At 45.6% G+C, this 22665-nt stretch overlaps 1 protein-coding gene and 1 long non-coding RNA gene across 2 annotated transcripts in view; one reads left to right on the forward strand and one right to left on the reverse strand.

Moving 5' to 3' along the window:
- Nucleotides 1-10621, reverse strand: part of LOC121134643 — a 33014-nt gene extending 22393 nt beyond the window's left edge. The window contains exons 1-2 of the long non-coding RNA XR_005871742.1: nt 10134-10621; nt 7953-8066 (exon numbers count right to left, since the gene is read on the reverse strand). This is a non-coding gene — a long non-coding RNA (uncharacterized LOC121134643). The remainder of the gene's footprint in view (nt 1-7952; nt 8067-10133) is intronic.
- Nucleotides 10622-10791: 170 nt separating this feature from the next.
- LOC101830423 (prolyl endopeptidase) overlaps nt 10792-22665 on the forward strand; it is a 100681-nt gene continuing 88807 nt past the window's right edge. The window contains exons 1-2 of the mRNA XM_040733175.1: nt 10792-10946; nt 15261-15335. Of these exons, the coding sequence (XP_040589109.1) occupies nt 10902-10946; nt 15261-15335 (120 nt within the window). The 5' untranslated portion in view covers nt 10792-10901. The remainder of the gene's footprint in view (nt 10947-15260; nt 15336-22665) is intronic.

The following is a 22665-nucleotide window of genomic DNA, read 5'->3' on the forward strand; positions in this document are numbered from 1 at the left end:
ATCTGTTAATTCTTTTATTTCTCTGCTAAGTTCTGTCTGGCAGACCTGTCCAGTGGTAAGAGTGGGGTGCTGAAGTCTCCCTCTATTAGTATGTGGAGCTTGATGTGTGATTTAAGCTTTAGTAATGTTTCTTTTACAAATGAGGCTGTCCTAGTAATTGGGTCATAGATGTTCAGAATTGAGACACCATTCTGATGGATGTTTTCCTGTGATGAATATGAAATGACCTTCTTCATCTCTTAACTAATTGTAGCTTGAAGCCTATTTTGTTAGATATTAGGATAGCTACACCAGTTTGTTTCGTAGGTCCATTTGATTGGAAAATCTTTTTCCAATGTTTTATTCTGAGATAAGGTAGTTGGGATGTGTTTCTTGTATGCAGAAGAAGATGGATTGTGTTTTTGCATCCAGTCAGTTAGCCTGTGCCTTTTATAGGCAAATTGAGTTCATTTTTATTAAGGGATAATAATAATCGGTGATTACTAATTCCTGTTACTTTCATTTTTGTTGTTGATGGTGATTTTGTGTGTGTGTGTTTCTTTTCTTAGGGATTTGCTGGTGTGGGATTATCTATTGTATGTGTTTTTTGTGGATGAAGCTAACTTCCTTGGGTTGGAGTTTTCCTTCTAGTACTTTCTGTAAGGCTGGTCCTGTAATGGAATATCTTGTTTTCTCCATCTATAGTGATTGAAAGTTTTGCTGGATATAGTAGTCTGGGATGGCACTATGGTGTCTGCATAACACCTGACCAGGACCTTCTGGCTTCCATGGTTTCCATTGAGAAGTTGGGTGTAATTCTGATAGGTCTGCCTTTATATGTTACTTGGCCTTTTACCTTTGCAGCTCTTAATAGTCATTCTTTATTCTGATGTTTAGTGTTTTGATTATTATATGGTGGGGGAACTTTTTTTTTTTTGGTCTAGTCTAGTTAGTGTTCTGTAAGCTTCTTGTACTTTCATAGGTATGTCTTTCTTTAGGTTGGGAAAGTTTTCTTCTATGATTTTGTTGAATATATTTTCTGTGCCTTTGATCTGGACTTCTTCTATTCCTGTTATTCCCATGCCCAGTCTATTCATGGTGTCCCAGATTTCCCGGATATTTTGTGTTAAGAATTTGTTGGCTTTAAAATTTCCTCTGACCAATGAATCAATTTCCTCTATCGTGTCTTCAAGGCCTGACATTCCATCTTCCCTTTCTTGTATTCTGCTATTTATGCTTGCATCTGTAGTTCCTGATCATTTACCCAGTCTTTCTATTTCCAGAGTTCCCTCGGTTTATGTTCTCTTTATTGCCTCAATTTCAGTTTTCAAGTCTTGAACAATTTCCTTCACCTGTTGGATTGCTTTTTCTTGGTTTTCTGTAAGAGATTTGTTGATCTCTTCCAATTTTTTGTTTGTCTGTTCCTTCATTTCTTTAAGGGAATTCTTCATTTCCTCTTTAAGGGCCTTAATCATCTTCATAAAGTTATTTTTAATGTTGTTTTCTTCTGCTCTGTCTGCATTGGGATGTTCAGGTCTTGCTGCTTGTTGTGGCACCGCTGGCTTCTGGTGGTGCCATATCATTCTTTGTGTTGGTGAATGGTGAATGTATTCTTACTTTGTTGTCTGCCTACCTCTTCCTCCAATCAGTACAGGTGGAGCCTGTGTTTCTGGGGGCCCCTCTTGCTCCAATTGGTGTCGTTGGGGATTGTAGTTCTATTGAATGCTCCTTCAGATGCAGGCAGATAGCCTCCAGTGATCACGTCTCCAGGTGTTGATGGACCCAAGACTCAGATGGTTGCTCCTTTTGCGGCAGGCAAAGCCACAGCTCCGGGGTCAAGCCTCCAGGTGTTGGTAGTGCTGGAGTTCTGGTGATAACTCTTCTAGACGCAATTGAGGATGAGGGTGAGGATCCAGCTCCAGTGGTTGGATAGTTTCTGGAAGCCGTTGCAAAGGCCTGCAGCCTGGCTTCCACTGTCTCTCCCTCCGGATTATTCATTTTAAATCAGGTTATTTGTTTTCATAAGATAGAGTTGTTTGAATCCCTTATGCACTTTGAATATTAACCATTCATTAAATGTGCAACTTGTACATTTCTCTGTGCAGATGTGTCTGCCTATGATGGCATTTGTTCCTCTTCTTCTTTTGTTGTTATGCTGTGTGGATCACACCAAAATAGTCATTGCCTAAACCAATAGCTCGGGGACCTTTCTTGTCTTTTCTTTTTATCTTTTACCATTTCAGATTTTGTGTTTAAGCCTTTAATAAGTTTTAGTTTTTGTCTTTTTTTTTTTTTTTTTTTTTTTGGTTTTTCGAGACAGGGTTTCTCTGTGTGTCTTTGGAGGCTGTCCTGGAACTCTCTCTGTAGACCAGGCTGGCCTCGAACTCACAGAGATCCGCCTGCTTCTGCCTCCCGAGTGCTGGGATTAAAGGTGTGCACCACCAACGCCTGGCAGTTTGTGTCTTAATCTGGTATAACATAGCATTTAATTTAATTGTTCTTCTTGTGGATATCCATAATTTTCTTTCCGTGTGTGTGTGTGTGTGTGTGTGTGAGAGAGAGAGAGAGAGAGAGAGAGAGAGAGAGAGAGAGAGAGAGAGAGAGAGAGGGCGAGCAGGGGTCTTGCTATATAGTTCAGGAAGGCCAAAAACTCTGGGTGATCCTTCTGCCCCAGTGCCTCAGTTTCTCTCTTACAGCATCATCAGGTTTTACTCTGTGGTAATCAGAACTTAATACAGTACTTTGGGTTTCCTCTGTCTTTACTATACTCCAGACTATATAACTTGACCATAGGTTGTTTGATAGACTGGGGGATATCATTTTATGGAATTTTCTGGTGGAAAAAATCCTTTATTATTAATTAATTGAATGATATAGGCCAATGCAGTTTTTCTTTGGGTGCCACTTTTCAAAATGTAGTGTTCTACAAATTTTTGCTCATGTCATATATTTTTAAAAATCTATTTGCCTAAGTTAGTTATAATATTCTCATATTACTCTGTATTATTCATATTTACCTTAAAATTTTTATTGAAAAATTTCTAAATTTCTTAAATTATTTTTTACTTAAAAATTTTTGTGCAATATAGCTGGATCATATTTTTTCCTTACCCCTAACGCTCACAGATCCTACTCACCTCCCTACCCATCAACTTTATGCTTTTCTCTCTTTCTCATGTTCTCTTTCTCAAAATAAGATGAAAAATTAAAATCAAAACAAACTAAAGCAAACAAAAATAAAACAAAATGGCAAAAAATGCCAAAACATAACAAAAGCACACAAAAAGTCATGGAGTCCATTGTGTGTTGGTCAACTACTCCTGGGGCTGAGGCCTACTCAGAATGAGGAAAATTGATTTTCACTTTTGTTTTTAAATATTTTTTGCAAGCATCAGTTTCAAATAGTTTCTGGATTTGGGGTAGGAGTTTGTTTTCACATTCTGGGATTTTTGTCTGGTTTGAACCTGTGCAGGTCTTGTGCCTGCTGTCACAGACTCTGCATGTTCTATATGTATCAGTCCTGCTATGTCTGGATGATGCTATTCTTTGGAGTCATTCACTACCCCTCGGGCTTACCATCTTTCTGCCTCATCTTCCAGGGAGATCCCTGAGACTTAAGGGGAGGGATTTGTGGTGATATATTATTTATGATTTATTAAAACTTGCCTGTGTATTCAGAAAGCAAAGGCAGCCTTAAGCTATTTATATCAGGCAGTGGTGGCACACACCTTTAATCCCAGGACTCAGGAGACAAAGGCAGATGGATCTCTCTGAGTTCAAGACCACCCAGGGGTACACTAGATTGAATCAGTCCAAAAGAGTAACAGAGCTCATGACTTTAATTCCAGCACTAGAGAGACATAAAAGATAGAAGCAGGCTTTTCAGTAGTCAGTCTCAGGATTCTCCAGCCATGTCCAAGAGAGCATAGCAGTCTGGGATTGCAATCTGAGGTTTGGTGGAGCCAGGATCACCTTTTAGTCTGAGGTAAAGGTGAGAGCTAGTGACTGACTGCTTTGCTTTTCTGATCTTCAGCTTGAACGCCAACATCAGGCTCTGGTCTTTTATTTTTCGTGCTATAGAGATTTGATAAAGCCATCCCATTTAGGGCTGAGTGCTCTAAAGTCTCTCACTGTGTGCACATTGTCCAGATGTGGATCTGTGTTAATTCCATCTGTTACAAGAAGAAACTTCTCTGATGAGGTTGAGCAATGTTCTTATTTATGGATATAGCAATATGTCACCAGGAGTCACTTTATTGTTATATATATATATATTACAATATATATATTTGCAGAATAATAGAAGACAGTTTTCCTCTAGGGCCCATGCTCAGGTTATTGGCCACTTTAGCAGAATAAGGTATGGGTTCCATCTCATGAAGTGGGCCTCAAATCCAATCAGAAAGTGGTTGCCTACTCCCATAATATTTGTACTATTATTGCACCAGTATATCTTACAGGCATATCAGTGATGTAGGTTGCAGAATTTGTAGCTGGGTAATACGGATGATTAATATTCTCCTCCAATAGTTTGCTAAGTACCTTCTAACACCACAAATGTTAGTCAGTAAGTTTCTCAGTTAGGGTTTCTATTGCTGTGAAGTGTTGCACCATCCCGCCGTGGGGGTCTGTTGACCTGCTTGTGACTAGGAGCTCCTAGAAAACACTTTTCATCCCCTCCTCCCAGTAAGGCCTGCGTGCAAGTTCCTGTTTCTGTCCATCCTTATTGTCTAAATGCTAATGACTGTTTTTGGCCCACCCTTTGCTGGAGGACTCTGGGAACATAGGCTTCTGACCTTGGTGGTTTTCCACCATGCCTGCCATTGGTATATAAGGCTCCACTCTTGTTAAAATAAACACCATTCTCCTTGCAAGAATGAGCCACTGTCTTTGTCTTCATTTACATCCTTAGCTCTTCACTTGGATTGTTGTGAAGTGTTGTAGCACTGTAGCAGTGAACACCAGCTGCTTGCTAGAGTGAAGAGACACCATGACTACGGAAACTCTTATAAAGGAAAAGATCTAATTGGAGAGTGGCTTATAGTTTCAGAGGGCATCAAACATTTCGTCTAAACCTTGAATATTTCTTTTTAATAATTTTATATAATATGTATGGGTGTTTTGCCTGTATACATGTGTATTAACCACACATGTGCCTGAAGGGGCAGATCCCTGGGAACTGGAGTGACAGACCAGTGTTCTTAACTTTTGAGCTTTCTCTCTAGCCCCTTAGTCTGGTGTGTGTGTGTGTGTGTGTGTGTGTGTGTGTGTGTGTGTGTGTGCAAGCACACATGTGTACATCTATCTATGTGTTTATTTATTTTATCAACTTCTCTGTTTATTTCTGTCTTAGGGTTTCTATTTCTGTGAAGGGACACCATGACTCTAATAAAGGAAAACATTTAATTAGGGCTGGCTTAGAGTTTCAGAGGTTTAGTCCATTGTTGTCATGGTGAGAAGCATGGTAGCATGCAGGCAGACATGATGCTGGAGAAGGAGCTGAGAGTTCTACATCTTCATCCACAGGCAGCAGCAGAAGACTGTGTTCCCCACTTCATTTAGATTGAGCACATATGAGACAGTAACACAAGATCTCCTAATAGTGCCACACTGTGTGGGCCAAGCATTCACACATGAGTCTATGGGGGCCATTCCTATTCAAATTTGTGTTTAATTTAATACCAGCACTCAAGAGGCAGAGGCAGATGGAGATCCGAGTTCAATGCTAGCCTGGTCTACAGAGTGAGTTCCAGGATAGCCAGGGCTACACAGAGAAAGCCTGCCTCAAAAAAAAAAAACACACAAAAAAACAAACAAAAAAGAACTCCAAACAAACAAAACTACTGAGAAATTTAAAGCTTTCGTGATGATGGTGTACTTGTCCTAATGATGGTTCCACTTAGCATTTGCTTTACATTTTGAGATATGACAGTGTTATCTCATGTGGATATAGCAATTCATGTTCCCATCAGTACTGTGTAAGTTCTCTCCTGTTTCTTCTTTTCTCCCCAGGCTCAGTTCCCTGTACAGCCCCGGGTTGGGCTTGAACTCAACATGTAGACCAGGCTGGCCTCCCATTCACAGAGACAGGCCTGCCTCTGCCTCCTAAGTGCTTGAATTAAGGGCATACACCATCAAATCTAGTTTTTCCAGTTCTTAATGTAACTGTTCATCTCTGAGTGTTTGTTGACTGTGTTTTCTTTACTATAAATTATCTGTTGGTATCTTTTGTCTATTTTTCCTTTTGTGTTGTTTATCTGCATTTCAGCTGAAGAGGAACCGTTTTGTGTAGCAAGTACTTTTCTCAGTATCTGCCCTGCTTTTCACTTCTCCTGAAAGGCCATCTTTTAAATATGCAAATGTTGTCGTGACTCCCCTGTCTTCCCACCCCTTGCCTGCCTGTGTGTACGTTCATTCATAGAGTTTGCGTCCAGTTTACTAATTCTTCTCTTAACTTCTAGTTCCATATTTAATGCACGACTTCTTATGTCACCAATTTATTTTCCATTTCTAAAACTTACATTGTTGTTTCCAAATCTGCTAGTCTTTTTATTTACATTCCTTGCAACTTACTGTGTATGCGATTTTTTTTCTGTCTTGAAACATGTAATATGTAGTCATTCATGTTCTGTGTTTTATTTTTCAAATATATCAAATTCTTAGACAGCCTAAATATGCTTTCTGTCACTTTTTATTTCTTATATTCATGGTAAAGGGTTTCAAGGGGGGACAATATAGATATTTCAAACAGAATTGATTAGAATACATTTATTACTGCTGCTACTATGTAGGAAAGTCAAAGTCCACACTCCCACAAGTGTGAGATTCTACAAGAGTCTGGCAACCTTCCATCCCTTTGAAATTGCTCAGTTAGCTGCAGGTGCTTCTGGGACATTGCCACCCCCAGCTTACTGCCCTCCTGGATAGCTGCTGCAGCAGAGAACCCTCATCTGCAGGTCCCTGCCCTCAGCAGCCTAAGCTGAAAGAAAGAAGTGTCTTTCTATCCTCCCCCGCTAATCTACGTTCTTCCTTTGATAGAACCTGGCAAGAAACAAGCTAACAAGGGGACTCAGGAAAGATAATTTCCAGACTTGCAGCTCCTTGCAATACAGAGGTCAGAAGTGCGAAAACACTGCTGAATGATAACCAATGCCAAACCAGCAGAGATCCCTCTCTTGATAGTTGGTTGAGTTACATCATGGTTGACTTAATCACAGAAGACCTCTACGTTAGGTCTTCCTGGAAGCACTTCTTTCAAGGATGGCTCTTTGTGACAGACGATTCTGATTTAATTATTGTTTGCATGAGTGCATACAGGGGAGCCAACTAGCAAAGTGTGCCTAGCTTTGAGTGTGTGTGTGTGTTTGTTAACTTTTCCCAGAGTTAGGAAACCAGTGATAGCTTCTTACAGCTTCCTTATCTCATTTTCTTTCTTCTGCTGTTCTTCCCCGTTCTCCTATAGCTCTCAGTAGTCAGTCATTTGGAACTGATTGTTTTCTATTGTTGAAAGTTCTCAGTTCTTAACTTAAAACAGCAGACGCATAGATAGTCATTGTTCTCTATAAATAAACCAAGTTCATTTTGCATGTGGAACCACACCTGAATTCTCTCTAATAACTACAAGGAACACAATCTTCTCTTCCAATCACAAACACTTCTATCTTTGGGACTTCATTAGAAATGCCATAAAATTCCGCGATCTGCTTCCTCTGGCCATATTGTTATCTGGATTGAATTCAGCCCTTTGCTCTCCATCAGTGTTTAATTGAGCAGGGGCAGAATGAGGTGCAGACCTGTAGATGGAGGCTTCTGCCCTGCCTGGTCCCACAGTTTTTAGTTCCTAATAAACACACAGAGGCTAATATTAATTATAAACTGTTTGGCCAATGGCTCATGCTTCTTATTGGCTAGCTCTCTATGAATTATTAACCAATATCTATTAATCTGTGTGTATCCATGTGGTCTTGGCTTACCAGTGATGCCCAAGCTTCTTGCTTTTTCGGCAGCTACCTGGCGTCTCTCTCATGACTCACCTCTGGGTTCCTCTTCCTGGAATTCTCCTTGTCTGGTAGCCCCACCTATACTTCCTGTTTGAAAACAGAAAACTTTTATTGGATGGATGGTCACCGCATCTGTCCACAGCACATTGGCAGCATTCCTCAGGGAAATTTCACTAATTTACAGTCAGTTGTGAGGATTCTGCATTCTGCAAGTTCACACACTGGGTAGATCTCACTTAGAAATATTGTTATTAATTTTATGAAACCACTGAATCCACAATTTTTCAGATCTGTATATGAAAATACTGACTAGGAGAAAATGAGAGAGCTGTTAGTAGTTCGGCCTAAGGGACCTCACTCTTTCTAGAACTTCTTCACACTCCCAATAACTTGCAGAGTTAGATACACAAAAACGCAAATTCTCAATAATAGCCACACTGGGAAATACCTTACACATTCCTTCACAGGAAGGTAGCCCAAAACGACTGCACAACAGTAACCAGGTTAACTTCCTGCCTAGAAACTAAGGTCAAATTAAAGGGTAGATGGTCTAAACATTATCTACAGCATCATTCTTAAGGACAGCACTCCTGTGAAAATCAGAAAAAAAATCTTTTCTCTTCCAGAGAACAGATACTTCCTGTTCCAGGTGAACACAGCCTGGGCCTGTTGGGGTGTGGTAAAGTGGTGGGCTGGGTTCTGGTACCCTCTCCCCCACTTCCTCTTTCACAAGACTACAGCGTATTGGCAGGAGGAGCACTTGGATATGCACAGTGGGGAGACATTGAGCAGCAAAGACACACACACACACACACACACACACACACACACACACACACACACACACACACACACACACACACACACACCCCTAGCCTGCATCTTAGGGACAGCCTCTGAAGAAGTGCTATAAAGATGGTACCGAAGGCTTCCCCAGAGGTTCTCCCTTGTCTCCACCCACTCCCATGGTAACAGAGGTGTTCTGGTGTTCATTCTGGAGAGAACACCTCCATTTCTAGAATGTTTCAAATACCTTGTTGTTGATGGGCAAGGTGGACTTTAGGACCAACTGAAGAATGTAAACCTTGGGTGGCTCAGTATTTAAAGCTCGGACATTCCTTTTCTGCACCAGTTAACAGACTCTGCTGCAGGACTAAAAGGGGCAACAGTCTAGCACTTGGAAACCATAGGGGTGTGCAATCAGGGGATGCATATTTTCATTTTCAAGGCTGGAGGAGCTGGGCATTTGATTGTCCAAAAGGAAAGAAAGTGAATGACACAAGGCTGCATTCTTCCTTGGCTAATCGTAGTCATCAGCTTGATACACCTGAGAAGAAGGAACAGCGGAAGGGTTGTTCCTATCAGATTGGCGGCTAGGCACGGCTGCGGGCATTTTCTTGATTGCTATTCCATGTAGGAGGGCCTAGCCCTCTGTGGGGAGTACCATCCTCGAGCAGGCAGGCTTGGGCTATCTGACAAATGTAGGTAGTCAAGCCAGTCAGGTTATAACCTCTAAGCAAAAATAAACTATTTCCTCCCTGCGTTGATTTTGGTCAATGTTATTATCACAGCAACAGTGACTAAAAAATGGGGCTGCTACTGCAGTTCACGGGCATCTACTATAAGCTGTCAACCTCAAGTTTCTCCTGCTAAGGGGTGCCCTTGTAAACTACAGACTGCATCTCTATTTGCCTTCTGGGAGGGAAGGCATCACAGTTGGAAATGGATGTTAGCATCAGAGACTGAATCCTGCTTCTCTCTCTTACACCCCACTGTTTGTGAAACTTGGAGCAAAAGAAAGCCCCAGTTTATCTCAACTGCAAAACTGGGGCAGGAACAGTTTTCACCTCAAAGTTTAATAAGGTATCAACTGTTATCTGGGGGTTTTCTGGGTCGAGTGTCCTTGGGATAATCTTTAAGACGCACCCAGAGATGGCAGACTTGGTTCAGGGGTAGCTAGCCTGCAGAGTGAGCCTTCATTGTCGGAAACCACCAGTGGAAGTTCTCCCACAACACAGGCTTTTTCTGATGGCTCTTTCCTCCATTGGTCTAGTATGAAGGCAGGAACACATTAGGCACATGCAATACTATAAGGACTGGTGTTAAAGGCCTCTTCTGGGTGGTCCGCGCATTGAGACCAGAACACAAACTCACGTTAGCCCAGGGGTAAAGACGTGCAAATATTAAATCTTCATGGGTTGGTCAGGTATCTTGTCTCATTCTAACACAGGAACAGTGTTGCTCAAAATATGAAACCCGGAGCAGAAGGGAGGAGCCTGGCCGGGTAAGCATAGGACTCTAGATAACCAGCAATCCTCCCACCGTGCTCCTTGTCAGTAGATCTCCGATATGGGCACATCCATTGTCCTGGCAACACCTCCAAGAACCTCCACAACCGGGAGGCCGGGCTCCCGGGGTCCATCAAGGGTCGGGGTGGAGGGAGGTGTGCTTCCTTCACGGTCACCGTGAAGCATATCTTCCTCCACGTGCCGAGTGGCAGGCGAGGGAAAGCAGGCGAGGGTGGGGTCAGAGGTAAAGTTTGCCTTCCCGGCGCGGAGGGAGGGAAGGCGGGGGCCGCGGGGCTGCGGGAGGCCGGTCGCCGAGCGGCGTGGCGCGGTGGCGTCGGCGTGCTCCTCCGTGCGCCCGGGCGGCGCGGGCGCGGCCGGCGCTCCTGCAGAGGGAGCTGTGCGCCCGCTCTGGCGCCCGCGCGGCGACTCCACTCCCTCTTGCCGCCGCTTGGGCCCGCCCGCCGGGGAGGGGCTCCGGGCCTCGCCGACAGCGTCTTCCTGCTTGGCGCACAGCCCCGCCGTGAGTCCGCCCGTGCGCGCCGGTCGCCAGCTGCTCGCCCGCTCGCCCGCCTGCCGTCCTCCGCCGCAGTCCGCGCCCAGCCTCGCCTACAGCCCCCGCAGCCCGCGCCCGGCCATGCTGTCCTTCCAGTACCCCGACGTGTACCGGGACGAGACCTCCGTGAGTACCCCGCTCGCGCCGCGCCGCCGGGCCCGCAGCTCGGCTCCCGCAGCCCCGCGCCCCTGCGCCCCGCGCGGCTCCCCGGCCTTTGTTTGTGGAGCCGGCCGGGGTCGCGGGGCTCCTCCCAGCGCGGGACGGGCGAGCGGCCGAGGCCCACGTGCCCGAGCGAGCCTGTGGTCAGTGCCGCCCGGCCCCCAGGGCAAACGCCCGGCAGACATGGGTGCCTGCTGCTGGTGGGGTCACAGAATGTACCCCCGTGTCTCCAAGTGGAGAAGCCTTCTGGCTTGAATATGGTGGTGGGAGAAAGTGTATGCTGGTGTGTGTTTGTGTGTGTGTGTGTGTGTGTGTGTGTGTGTGTGTGTGTGTGCGCGCGCGCGCGTGGGAAATGATGTAAGATTTTAAAACAAAAGCAAACTTTGAGAACTTGGAATTTGCAAGTCCTTAGAGTTGAAGCTCATTCATTCTGCTTTAAGGCAGCCCTGCCCGGAGCCGGGTGCTGGGCGTTGGTTGCTGGGGTGTAAATGAGACAAGAATCGGGTGGGGAAGGAGCAGGGCCAAAGTGTGTTGAGGCGATCCAAGTTTGCTTAGGGAAGGAAGTCAAGTCAGGAGAGGCCTTTTGCAAAGTAAGTTTTGCCCAGTGGGAGTAACTGTTTACCTAAACTGCAGGTGAACTTCAGACGCAGTGAAATTAAGAATTCTGGGCAAACGTGTGTGTGTGTGTGTGTGTGTGTGTGTGTGTGTGTGTGTAATTTAGTTTGGCATTGAAGAGGTAGATTAAATCCAAACATTATGGCCCTGAGTCCTGCACTCATAGGCCACTTTGGTTACTTAAAGTCATAGTCAAAATATTTTTGTATAATACAGTTGTCTTTTCTTTTTTCTGTTTACTTTGATCTGGTTTATGCCAGAAAGTATACTCTGAAGCTCACTGAGGTAAAGGCTTGAATGTGAGAGACCATCTTGTTTTCAAATGAACGTCAAGTATCTGCTGCAGTGTTTCTCACCAGTGACCGTCCGGTAACCATGTTTCTCGGCCCGTTCTGCTGCTTGCCCATTGAATTTGCCCTAACCATTCACAAACCCTCTTCCTCCAGGAGGATTGCTTCTGTTGCATACAGGCATGAAGTGATCCTGCTGGGATGAGGAACAGGACTGGTTAGTCAGAAAACCTGAGTGCTGTCCTGTTCTGCTGGTGATCCTCTCTATCTGGGCCAATCTCTTAGCTGTTACAGGCCTCCTTTCTCCTACATGGACCATTAGGGCTGACATGGGACTTCACTTGCTCATAGAATATTTGCCATTCAGATGGCCTAGCTCTGCAGTGGGTCTCATGGGAAGATGGGGAACTGTCTTGACTCCAAATTTTGAGAGTCTTTTTGATTCCAGGTTAACATATATATAATCAGTAATGGGCATTATATGTATATATATGTATATATAATCACTACCATTTTGTGGTTTTGATAAATACAGTTTTAGGGTTTTCCTTGTTCTTTTGAACCTTGGGGTGGTTGAGGGTAGTGATGGTTCTTGCTTAGTGTTTCCCTATACCAATCTGTACCAATCTTGTAGTTTATCTAAGTTTAAGAGTTCCCGAAAGGGTCAATAGGGCTTTTATGAAGTTTTCTAAAGGTTTATACACACTGTAAAGAGGGTGTCTAGAGTTTAGTCCACTCTAGTTCCTCACCAAAGACCACTTGATACTCCTAAGCCTATGGCCTTGGTGAAGGAGTGGTAGCCAGGTGCAGCCTTGACTTTCATGTGGTGGCCTGCTAACCTACATGGTGGTATTTTCCTGTAGGACCAACTCCTAAGCTTGACTTCATGCGTTTGCCTGATTATAGATTTTGGAGGTGGGTTTTGTTCCCAGTACATACGTACTCTGGAAATTTCTGTGGTTCTGTCTCTCACTTGAACATCTTTCAGCCATGCTTATCAATTCCTTGTAAATGTGGAGTTGGAGCATGAAGCCCATGTGTGAACTTGTGTCTTCATGAGCAGAAATTTGAAAGCATGACCCTACTCATATAACACCATTGATTCTTCTATGTCATTGTTGTTTGTGTAACAGGTCAGGAAATTTAGGACTCCTACAGGCCACTCAAACCCTCACAGAGGGTGTCCGGTGAGAGGAGAACACAGAAAAGGATGGGACTAATATCTCTGTCAGGAGAAGGAAATAATTTTCTAATTGGGCCTGGGAGTTGACTGGCTAAGGGAGAAAGGGCATTCTTGAATCTGAGACTAAAATAAAGGTATAGTTGTGCAAGTGTGAATAGCTATGAAATTGCTTTTACCTGTGGGATAGCAGGAAGACCCTCATGAGCACACCCTTGGAAAGTGAGGCTTGGAGGCAGCTGGGAAGAGAGCAGGCCCAGTGCCTGCATCGAGGAACAGCATTCAGCAGTGCAGTGACTTATCTGTGCTCCCAGCCCCTTGGGGACGTACGTGAGGGATGGCTTCCATACAGAAATCATGATGAATTAGATGTGAGAGACTTCTATTCAAGGAGTGTGGCTGTGGGGCCAGTCTGTAGGGCATGGTCTTATAAAGGGGGGGGGCAGCAATGAAGAGGACATTGTGGACTGTGGCTCCTGGGGGTTGACAATGGGAGGGTCCTAGAGAATCATTCCTTGTCTTGGCTGATGTCTTTGTGATAACTGACATCGGAAGGCACAGCTGTTTACTTCATGTGAAGGACCGTTTGGGAGGCGGTCTGGCATGTGACGCTCTGGGTTGAAGCCCAGCCATGTACTTGCTTGGGTACACCGGGTCAGGATTACTAGCTGAGTGCATAGTAGACTGTTAGATCCACAGACGTGGGGGTCAGCCACAGGAAGTCTGCACCCCACTTGTTAGCTCTCATGCCCTGATTGCTTTAGTTGTTTCTGGCCTCAGTTTCTTCACTTCACAGCAAGGGTTGGTTAGATTAATGTGGAAGAAGTCAATGGAGTATTGTGAGCTCACAGTCTCCTGTCTGTACTTGGTAAACCATTTGACCTTTGCTGTTACTAACCTCTCTGAATTGTGTTTTGCAATCTGTTAGCTAAAAATGTCAACAACTTTTTACATAGTAAACCCACCCCTTTTATATAGCAAAGTCAACAGCGATGTTCAATAAATACCACAGCAGCTCTTTCTCCTAGGTTTGAAACTGCCGTGATTACTTTAGTTAACTTTTCTACTTTCTTACGCAAAGTAAATTTGGGGTCTTCCCAAGGACATTTTCAAAGTGTTCTGTCCTCCAGGCTGACTGACTGGTTTGGTTGCAACCCTGTGTCTGGTGTGTCTGGCTGTAGGCATGTTGCTCAGTCCTGTGCCTGCCAGAGCTCCTCAGAAGACTTTCAAACTATGGTTTCTGTATTGACAACAGAGAGAAGGTTTTTACTGTAAACCTGTTATAACCACTCAAGGTGTCAAATGCGAAAGATCTGTAGACAGAAGAGAAGATCTTAAAATGCTTTCTTTGAGTGGCCATCAGCCGAAACTGAGAGTGATAAAGGGGAAAGTGTTTTTATGAAGACTCTTGAGAAGCGGGTTTAGTCTGTTTTTAGGTCTCTTGCTCTGGTCTGTCGGTTGTATAGCAAAACTCCTTCTAGACCTTTCTCCCGCTGCCCACCTGTACACCTTCCAGTTCTCTTAGTTCTCTCTCTGGTGGCTCTGGATAGGGAGAAGTGCAGACAGCCAGGGTACAGGCAGGAGGCCTGAGCATGGAGAAACACTAGAAAGAACAGTCAGGTGCCCTTTTGGGGAGAGTTTGTCTTCCTTGGGGAATAGCCCTAGCCTTCTGGTATCATGGCATAAAACCAGGAGACAAGTTACACATTCATCGTGATAAGAGGTGACCATCCCACAGCCCAGTGCAAGAAACCTTACCCAGAGTATTAGGGTCACCCACGGACCAGACTGGAGAAACCGATTGCAGGTTTTAGGTGGAGAGATTGCGTAATACGTTTTACTTTTGGATTGCGTCTTCAGGCATGATGTCATGGAAAGTGGTGAGGAGCAAGCCTGGGTGTCCTCCAGCCCCCTTCCCTGGACCTTGGGGCCAGGCTTTGCACTTTTTGTGTCAGAGGCATCTTAGGAGTTCCAGAGGCTTCCCCCATGTCAGGCTCTGACAACATGCAGCGGTTTCGTTTCAAGTGTCTTAAGTGGTGATGGCATTTGTGTTCATGTGGTACACTGGGCAGACATATTGCCACTGAGTCAGTATTGTTTTCTGGCCCTTTCCATTTCTCTATCACGTATAGAATACATATGTTTTTTTAACTGGGCTTGGGCACTGATTACTCGACCTCATTTTGTCTTTTGCAGGTACAGGATTATCATGGACATAAAATCTGTGATCCCTATGCTTGGCTTGAAGACCCTGACAGCGAGCAGACAAAGGTAATTTTGCCTTACAGTACGCAATAAACAACTTAGTGGCCAGCACTCACCTGCAGATGTCTGTAGTCGCAGAGTTCCCTTCCCGTGTCTTCCTGCATTTCTGCCTTGGAACAGGGTATTATGTACCTGTGGGCACCCCAACTTTTGTCAGATGTTTTTTGAGGGGGGAAAAAGGAGGAAACACATTCAGTCCCAAGAGTAAATAAATGTTAAGTAAATGTGGCTTTTCCTGACACTGGTGTACAATGTATTTGGGGTGAAAATACTAGAAGGAATAGAAGAAAACAGATTATACCAGAGGAAAATAATGGCTTATTTTATTTTGGGGTGGGGCAAAGAAATAAAAATCTTCCATATTAGACAGATTCTAGTTTTGATAATTCAGTGCTGATTTTAACACAACAAAGGAAAAAAAAGAAATTATAAAAAGGAGAGTTGTTAGGGTTTGTTAAAGTCAGGGCAGAGGGAATACCCAAAACATAAGAACATTCCAAGGGCTCAGCTGCAGTCTCATTGGTTAGTGAAGCTCTGCTCGAATGTTGTGACTTGGACATTTTTCCTGTGCGCCGTGAAGCTTGTTGGCTATATACACGCTAAGTGGCTAGGTTTCCTTTTGAGGGACTACTGGGTTTCAAATCATCTTTCTGTTTCTCCAGACAGGGTTGCTCTGTGTGCCCCTCCCTGTCTGTCCTGGAACTTGCTTTGTACACCAGGCTGACCTGTTACTTAGGGATCCTACTGTCTGCGTGCAGAGAGGTGGGATTAAAACTACCACACCTGGCTCTCAAATTCATCTTCAGTTCCTCACATCTCTGAGGTATAGCCGCACATACTACTCTGTACGTGAGAACATGTGTACTGGGACCGAAGAAATGACTCATCAATTTAGTGCTTGCCACACAAGCCTCAGGACCTGAGCTCAGATCAGCCTCACTCAGAAAGCTGGGTACACCCTGTAATCCCGAGCTGGGGAGGGAGAAATGTGAGCACCCTGGGATTTTGCTGGTTAGCCAGTCTGAAAGAATCAGTAGATCCTGGCTACCATATGCACTCAACACCCATCTGCATGTATAGAGGCACAGGCACACAGAAGAACACGCATACATGTTTTTTTTCTTTTTTTGGTTTTTCAAGGCAGGGTTTCTCTGTATTGTTTTGGAGGCTTTCCTGGAACTTGATTTGTAGACCAGGATCTCACAGAGATCCGCCTGCCTCTGCCTCCCGAGTGCTGGGATTAAATGCGTGAGCCACCAATGCCCGGCTCACATACATGTTTAATATGCTCATTGTCCTGGTTAGTCTCTGTCAACTTGGCATACAACCCGGGAAGATGGGACTTCAGCCAGGGTTTCCCCTCCATCAAAGTGGCCCACGGGCAACTCTGTGGGGGTGTTTTTTTTTTTTTTTTTTTGGTTTGTGGTGGCGCACGCCGGTAGGATTTGCTGAAGGGGTGGTTTTTTTCTTGAGTGTTGATGTGGGAGGGCTCCCCGTGGTGGATGGTACCATCCTTAAACAGGGGTACAATAAGGCAGTGGAGCAAGCCAGTAATCGGTGCGGTCTGAGCTGTAGCTCCTGCCTCCAGGTTCCTGGCTTGAGCTCCTTGCCCTGCTTCCTGCATGATGGTCTATACAACCTGCAAGCCAGATAAACCCCGTGCTTCCCAAGCTGCTTTTCATCATAGTGTTTGTCTCAGCAACGAAGAGCCGGCTCACGAATTTGAGTGTCTTTAAAATTCTAGAACATATTTCCCCCTTAAATTTTTTTTGATTAAAAAGAAAAAAAAACAATTATATGCTATCGAAGCTGTTTTTCAGGCCAGTCTCTATGTCCTGTATCTGTGCCTCACAGGCCCACAGCACTATGACGTCAGTGGTCCCTGGAGAATCTGCTTCCATTCTCTGGGAAGCACCAGCTACTGGAGTGGGGCTCTCCCTGCTCCCCTAGGCACGTGAGACATGGCAGAGGAGCAGACCGCTCTGGGCATAGCTGTGCTGGCCCTGTCTCCTTCCTTCATTCCTTCCAGACCACGGATGGGCTTGCCTGCTCTACTCCACTCTGCCAGTCACCTGTCATGTGGCCGGGGGCGTCTTCTCCGTTCACCGTGGTTCCTCAGCTTCCTTCCTGCCCTTTGTTCCTGAAGTCAGCACCCCTCCATCTTGAGGTTTGCAGGTCTGCAGTCCTCCATTCGTTCTCCAGCTCCCCTCCAGAAAGACAATCCTCACAGCTGAGGAGTAACCCTGGACTTTAACATTACTCCTAAGGGTTTCCAGCACATCCTCCAGAAAACTGCCTCCAGTGAAGTGACATTCCTTTGCCTGAAGTGTCTGGTGGGTTTCTCTAGCCTCTGATGCTGGTTGTCAAGTAACTTAGCAATCTCATACTGACCAGACGTAGTTGGTGTGCTGTTGAATGTGTGCTTTGCTGTTCCTCTGTTCCTAATGACTGGTCCTGTGGATAATAAGCCACTTATTAGTGGGTGCCAAGCTTGCAGTTAATAGATGGAATTTTGCTAATTAGTGATGCAGTCAGCCTTTGATGGATGCTAATAACGCGTTATTATTGCCATGGTTTAGATTTATTGTGTGCTTACTGTGTGCCAGACACTTTACTGAGAGCTTTGCCTACCATATCATGTTTGATTCTTGGACTCTGTAATAGGACCCCTCCCCCATTTTACTTAAAGAAATTGAAGCACTAAAAGTGGAAGCTGGGTGGTGGTGGCACACATCTTTAATCCCAGCACTCGGGAGGCAGAGGCAGGCGGATCTCTGTGAGGTCCAGTTCAGTCTGGGGTACAGAGTGAGTTCCAGGGCAGCCAGGGCTACAGAGAGAAGCCCTGTCTCGAAAAGCTAAAACAAGTAAAATAAATGAATAATAAATAAAATGGACTGTTGGGTTGTATGAGCCTTGGGGATGCTGGCTGTAGGAGCGCGTCTGAATGTGCCTGTCAGCCTTCCCTCCTGCAGTCTGCTCGCTCACACAGCAGCTGCGATGCACAGCTTCCTGTTGCTTTCTAAAGAGCCTTGGAACTGACAGCCGACTGTCTTATTGGAATTGGAGGAGTTAAATTTCTGTTTTCAGATTAAAAGGGAAACTGCATAGAATATAGGAAGGGGGATCGTTCTGTGTGGTCTGCTTGTCACACTGAACCTTCTGTTTACTGATTGGTTAGATCACCTCGCCAGCTAGCCCCCAAGGACCCTCGTCTCTGCCTCCTTAACCCTGGGATTTGGGGTGACAGTACACACCACTTTACCCAGCCTTTTATGTGGGTGCTGGGATCTGAACTCAGGTCCTCATGCTTGTTTGCCAAGTACTTTACAATCTGAGCTGTCTCCCCAGTGCACAAAACCAGGGTCACTTGCCCACTAAGTAGACGTTGTGCCCCAGGCTGTATTGCCAGCCCGTCTATGCGTTTTAGAGAAGCAGCAGAAGTTTCTCCTCTTGGCCATCAGCATTTCCACAGAGTGGTGTTAGCCTCACTTGGTGACGAGGAGAGTATTTACACAATTTTTGCAAAACCCAACTCATCACATGTTCAGTAAAAGCAATCAGAAACGAGAAACACTTGCAGCTTCTTTGTCCTGGGTTCTGTGATAAATTAGTATTTAATCCAGGCTGTCTAACTCTGCTGGGTACCTCAGATATGCCTTTATAAAAGGATATCGCAGACATATAACTCCCAGCTGGGATGGGTGATGCCTTTTAAGTTGTCACTGTTGAGTACCCATATAGCAGACGCTCCGACTGTAGATCACACACAACCCAGTGTGTAGTCTGAAGCAGAGCCTGGGATGAAGACCTGCTGGGCTTGTAGGAGGTCCCACGTGAACTGTCAACCATGAGCCCTGCTGAAGGCAGGTGGCCCTGGAGAGGAGACAGGCACCACCCCGAGGTTGTAATGTTAGCAGGTCAGAGGCATTGGGGCCTGTCATGAATCGACTACATCTTGGGGACAAGAGGGCCATGGGACCCCAAGGGAAAGGCGCACCACGTAGCTGAGGACTGTGCATTAGGAACCAACACAGCTTCTGAGCGGTAAAGGGTTCCGTGTTGTCTGGCACTTGTTTGTGTTACTGTTCAGCAAGTACTGAAAATAAGAGATACTTTAAAAAATAGGGTTCTCACATTGTCTTAGAAAGTGCAGCGTTCGTTCTCCAGCTTCAGTTTCTAGGTGTTTCCTGAGAAGCGGCTATATGTGATGCTTGCTGGCTTTTGTCTGCCCTCCCTCCAGGTCCTGAGTCCCTTGGCCTCTGAAAGGAGCTCTGCCATTCCTTGGCCTACTTTTGTTTGTGAGTGTCCGTGCCCTGGGAGAGGAGGCTGAGCTGTTAGAATGAGAGGGTTCTTTCCGTACACAGGAATATCTCCGTGGTGTAAATGTAACCAGTCCATTTTCAGCATGGACTTCCCAAGTCCTGGGGAGGTTGGCAGTCCTTCCCTGTGATTTAGAAAAAAAAAAGTCAGTCCTTCCCTGTGATTTAGGAATAAAAAAAGTCAGTCTGTGCTTCCTAGTCACTCTGTGCTGGTCCACAGGCAACTTTCCATGCCTTTCCCCTCTGTCACCTGCTCCAGACAGACCTTGATGATGACTTAATGACTTTCCTGCTCTCCAGTAGGGGAAGCAGCATGCAGGAGTGGCCGCAGTCGCTGGGGTTGTGAGAGTATCTTTTCCGCAGCTGGAGGTGGAGTGTGGTACTCACTGACCATAGCAGCAGCTGTGGTACCAAACTGTCCAGCCACCGGCGTGAGAGTCAGCCACCAAGAGTTTTCAGTGTATCTTGTTGCTAGTACTGGGCTGTCTGATCAGTGGGTCTAGGAAATGTTTTGACTTTAAACTTCAGGTAGGTTTATCGGGATATAACTTAAATTGAGGAGCTTCCGTATACCACTGTCCTCAAGATCAGTGGTGGCCTGGCTGCCAAGACCAACGCCCTTCAGAAATCAGTGTGCCTCGTACAGGGGGAGCTCTGGTCACTGTATATCCTGTAAGGGGATCCTCTGCCCTTTGGCTCCCCTGCCCCTTGGGGCTTTGGAGATGGCTTCTCTTTCTTTCATCATCTGGTAGGCATCTTGGGTCACTACAGGAGTAGTAAACTCCTGCGTTGGTTGCCCAGGACCTGCAGTATTCCACAGGGCACCTTTTATTCCCCCTCCCCCAGTGATAATTGCAATCATTTCTTCTTACTCCCCAGGCTTGGCTTTGTAGCCCTCAGGCCTAGATTGAAGTGGCGTCTGTAATCGTGATCTCTTCATCCTGTGCGTCCTAGGCATCTTCACCATTTTAACTGGCTTCCTGGAGTTGGCACTGGGTTGCTGAAGGAGACGTGCACAGAGAAAAGAGCATTTACACCTTTCAAGGGATAGCTGATTGTCAAGTCAGTCTCTGATTTCAGCAGAACTCCTGGGGATTGGGCGCTTGAGGAACCAAACGTGTAGCCAGCTGCAGATCTCCGATGGCCTTTTTTCTCTTGAGAGTTGCTCCTGGCAAAGAGAGACTAGCCACTCTATTTCCCTTCTGCTTTCTGCTTCTTGGAAGAATTCTTTTTTTTTTTTCTTTTTGGTTTTTCGAGACAAGGTTTCTCTGTGGCTTTGGAGGCTGTCCTGGAACTAGCTCTTATAGACCAGGCTGGCCTTGAACTCACAGAGATCCACCTGCCTCTGCCTCCCAAGTGCTGGGATTAAAGGCGTGCGCCACCAACGCCCGGCCTTGGGAGAATTCTTAATAGCAACCAGAAAAATCAATACAAAACAGTGTGTGTATAGTTATCCCTCCTAAACAAATAAGATGAACTGCCATTTGTTTTAGAGAATGTGTAGTGCCGACAGCCTTTCCTAAAGCATCTCTTACCTTCTTTTCCCAGTCTCCTATTGACCGGGTTGTTTATGGTCCCCATTACACCTGCTGGCAAGGGGCTGAAAAGTCCCACAGACGACCTTCCATCTTGGGACCAGAAGCGTGGAAGTGAGGTGTATTTTTCCTTGTCTCCAGTGCCTCCTTTCCTTGTCTAGGACATTTAAATAAGCCAATAGTTTCTGTGACGTTAATGACCTCCGTAGGACGACCCGTGGATGACAGATTTTAGGAGAAAAGCGCCTGCTTTCTTAGGCTCCGTTCCTGCATCTGCTGAGGTCAGCTTTCCAGGTGCTTGTTTGCTTTCTCGTGTTAAACCCGGAGCTGCTGTTTGTGTTAGTCTGGCCTAGATGGAGCTGGAGCAAGAGCTTTCCCTAGTGTGGTCCAGAGCACGACAGCTTACGGTGTGCCAGGCCTCCCGCTTGCTTTCCTAGTCAGCCCCTCAGCGTCGAACTTTAAAGACCCTTCATCTCATCCGCAGACTTAACCAGATTTCCCTTCAAGTTCTAGATTTCTCACAAGAAAAGATACCCTCTTAGTCGTGACGGCCATTCCACTTGAAAACCTGACTTCAGGGTTTTAACGTGTGATGATGAAACTGGGCCAGTGGGCACCTCAAAGCTGTTTGGTGTCTCCCTTTTAATCAGTACATTGTGAACCCCACTGGCAAAGTGGGCCTGTGAAATGCACTTCAACCCATTCATTAAAGTCTCCTGCCAGGGCCTGGATGGAGAATTGCACTGCAGGCCACCTTATCAAGTGGAGACAGAAACTGCTCTATAAACATACTGACACACTACTGCAGTCTACAGGGCTTCTGTCTCAAATGTCTCAGTACCCCCGGTGGGAATGTGTAGCCCAAGTTCCGTTTGTAAACACACTTCGCCTAAATCCACACTTGACATTGTGTATTTAGGGTACAAAGTCCTTTTGATCTCTCACCGGCATAATTGTGGAAACATGAGGAAGTTGTTGGTACCCAGTGGCTCCTTCCGAGCACTGCTTCCAAGTTCTTGCTTTCTCCTTGTCTCTCTTAGGTCCCAGAGTTTTTCAGTTACTTAGTTTATTTGTTGTTAGCGCGCGTGTGTGTGTGTGCGTGCGTGTGTGTGTGTGTGTGTGTGTGTGTGTGTGTGTGTGTGTGTGTGTGTGTTTGGGGTATCAAACTCAGCTCATCAGGGTTGTATGTGCCATCTCACTGGCATTGTGTTTGATGTAAGCAGTAGAAACTGATTCAGGCCGAGTTAGGCAAACGAGGAATTCATATCAAGGATTTGAGGGCAGTTCAGGGACGGGCTGAGGGCCACGCTTAGGACAGCCAGGCTTCCGTGTTGGAACTCATTCTACACCCTCACTGCTAAGACTGTTTGCGGAGATGGAGCCTCTGCCTCTTCTTCTCTAACTGTGCCCCAGGGGGTGTTGGTCAGTCAACCTCCACACAGGCGCTTATCTCTGAACCCAGGACTGTGGTTTCTGTAGGAT

Source organism: Mesocricetus auratus, unplaced genomic scaffold (genome assembly GCF_017639785.1).
Source record: "Mesocricetus auratus isolate SY011 unplaced genomic scaffold, BCM_Maur_2.0 Super-Scaffold_100029, whole genome shotgun sequence".
NCBI lineage: Eukaryota > Metazoa > Chordata > Mammalia > Rodentia > Cricetidae > Mesocricetus > Mesocricetus auratus.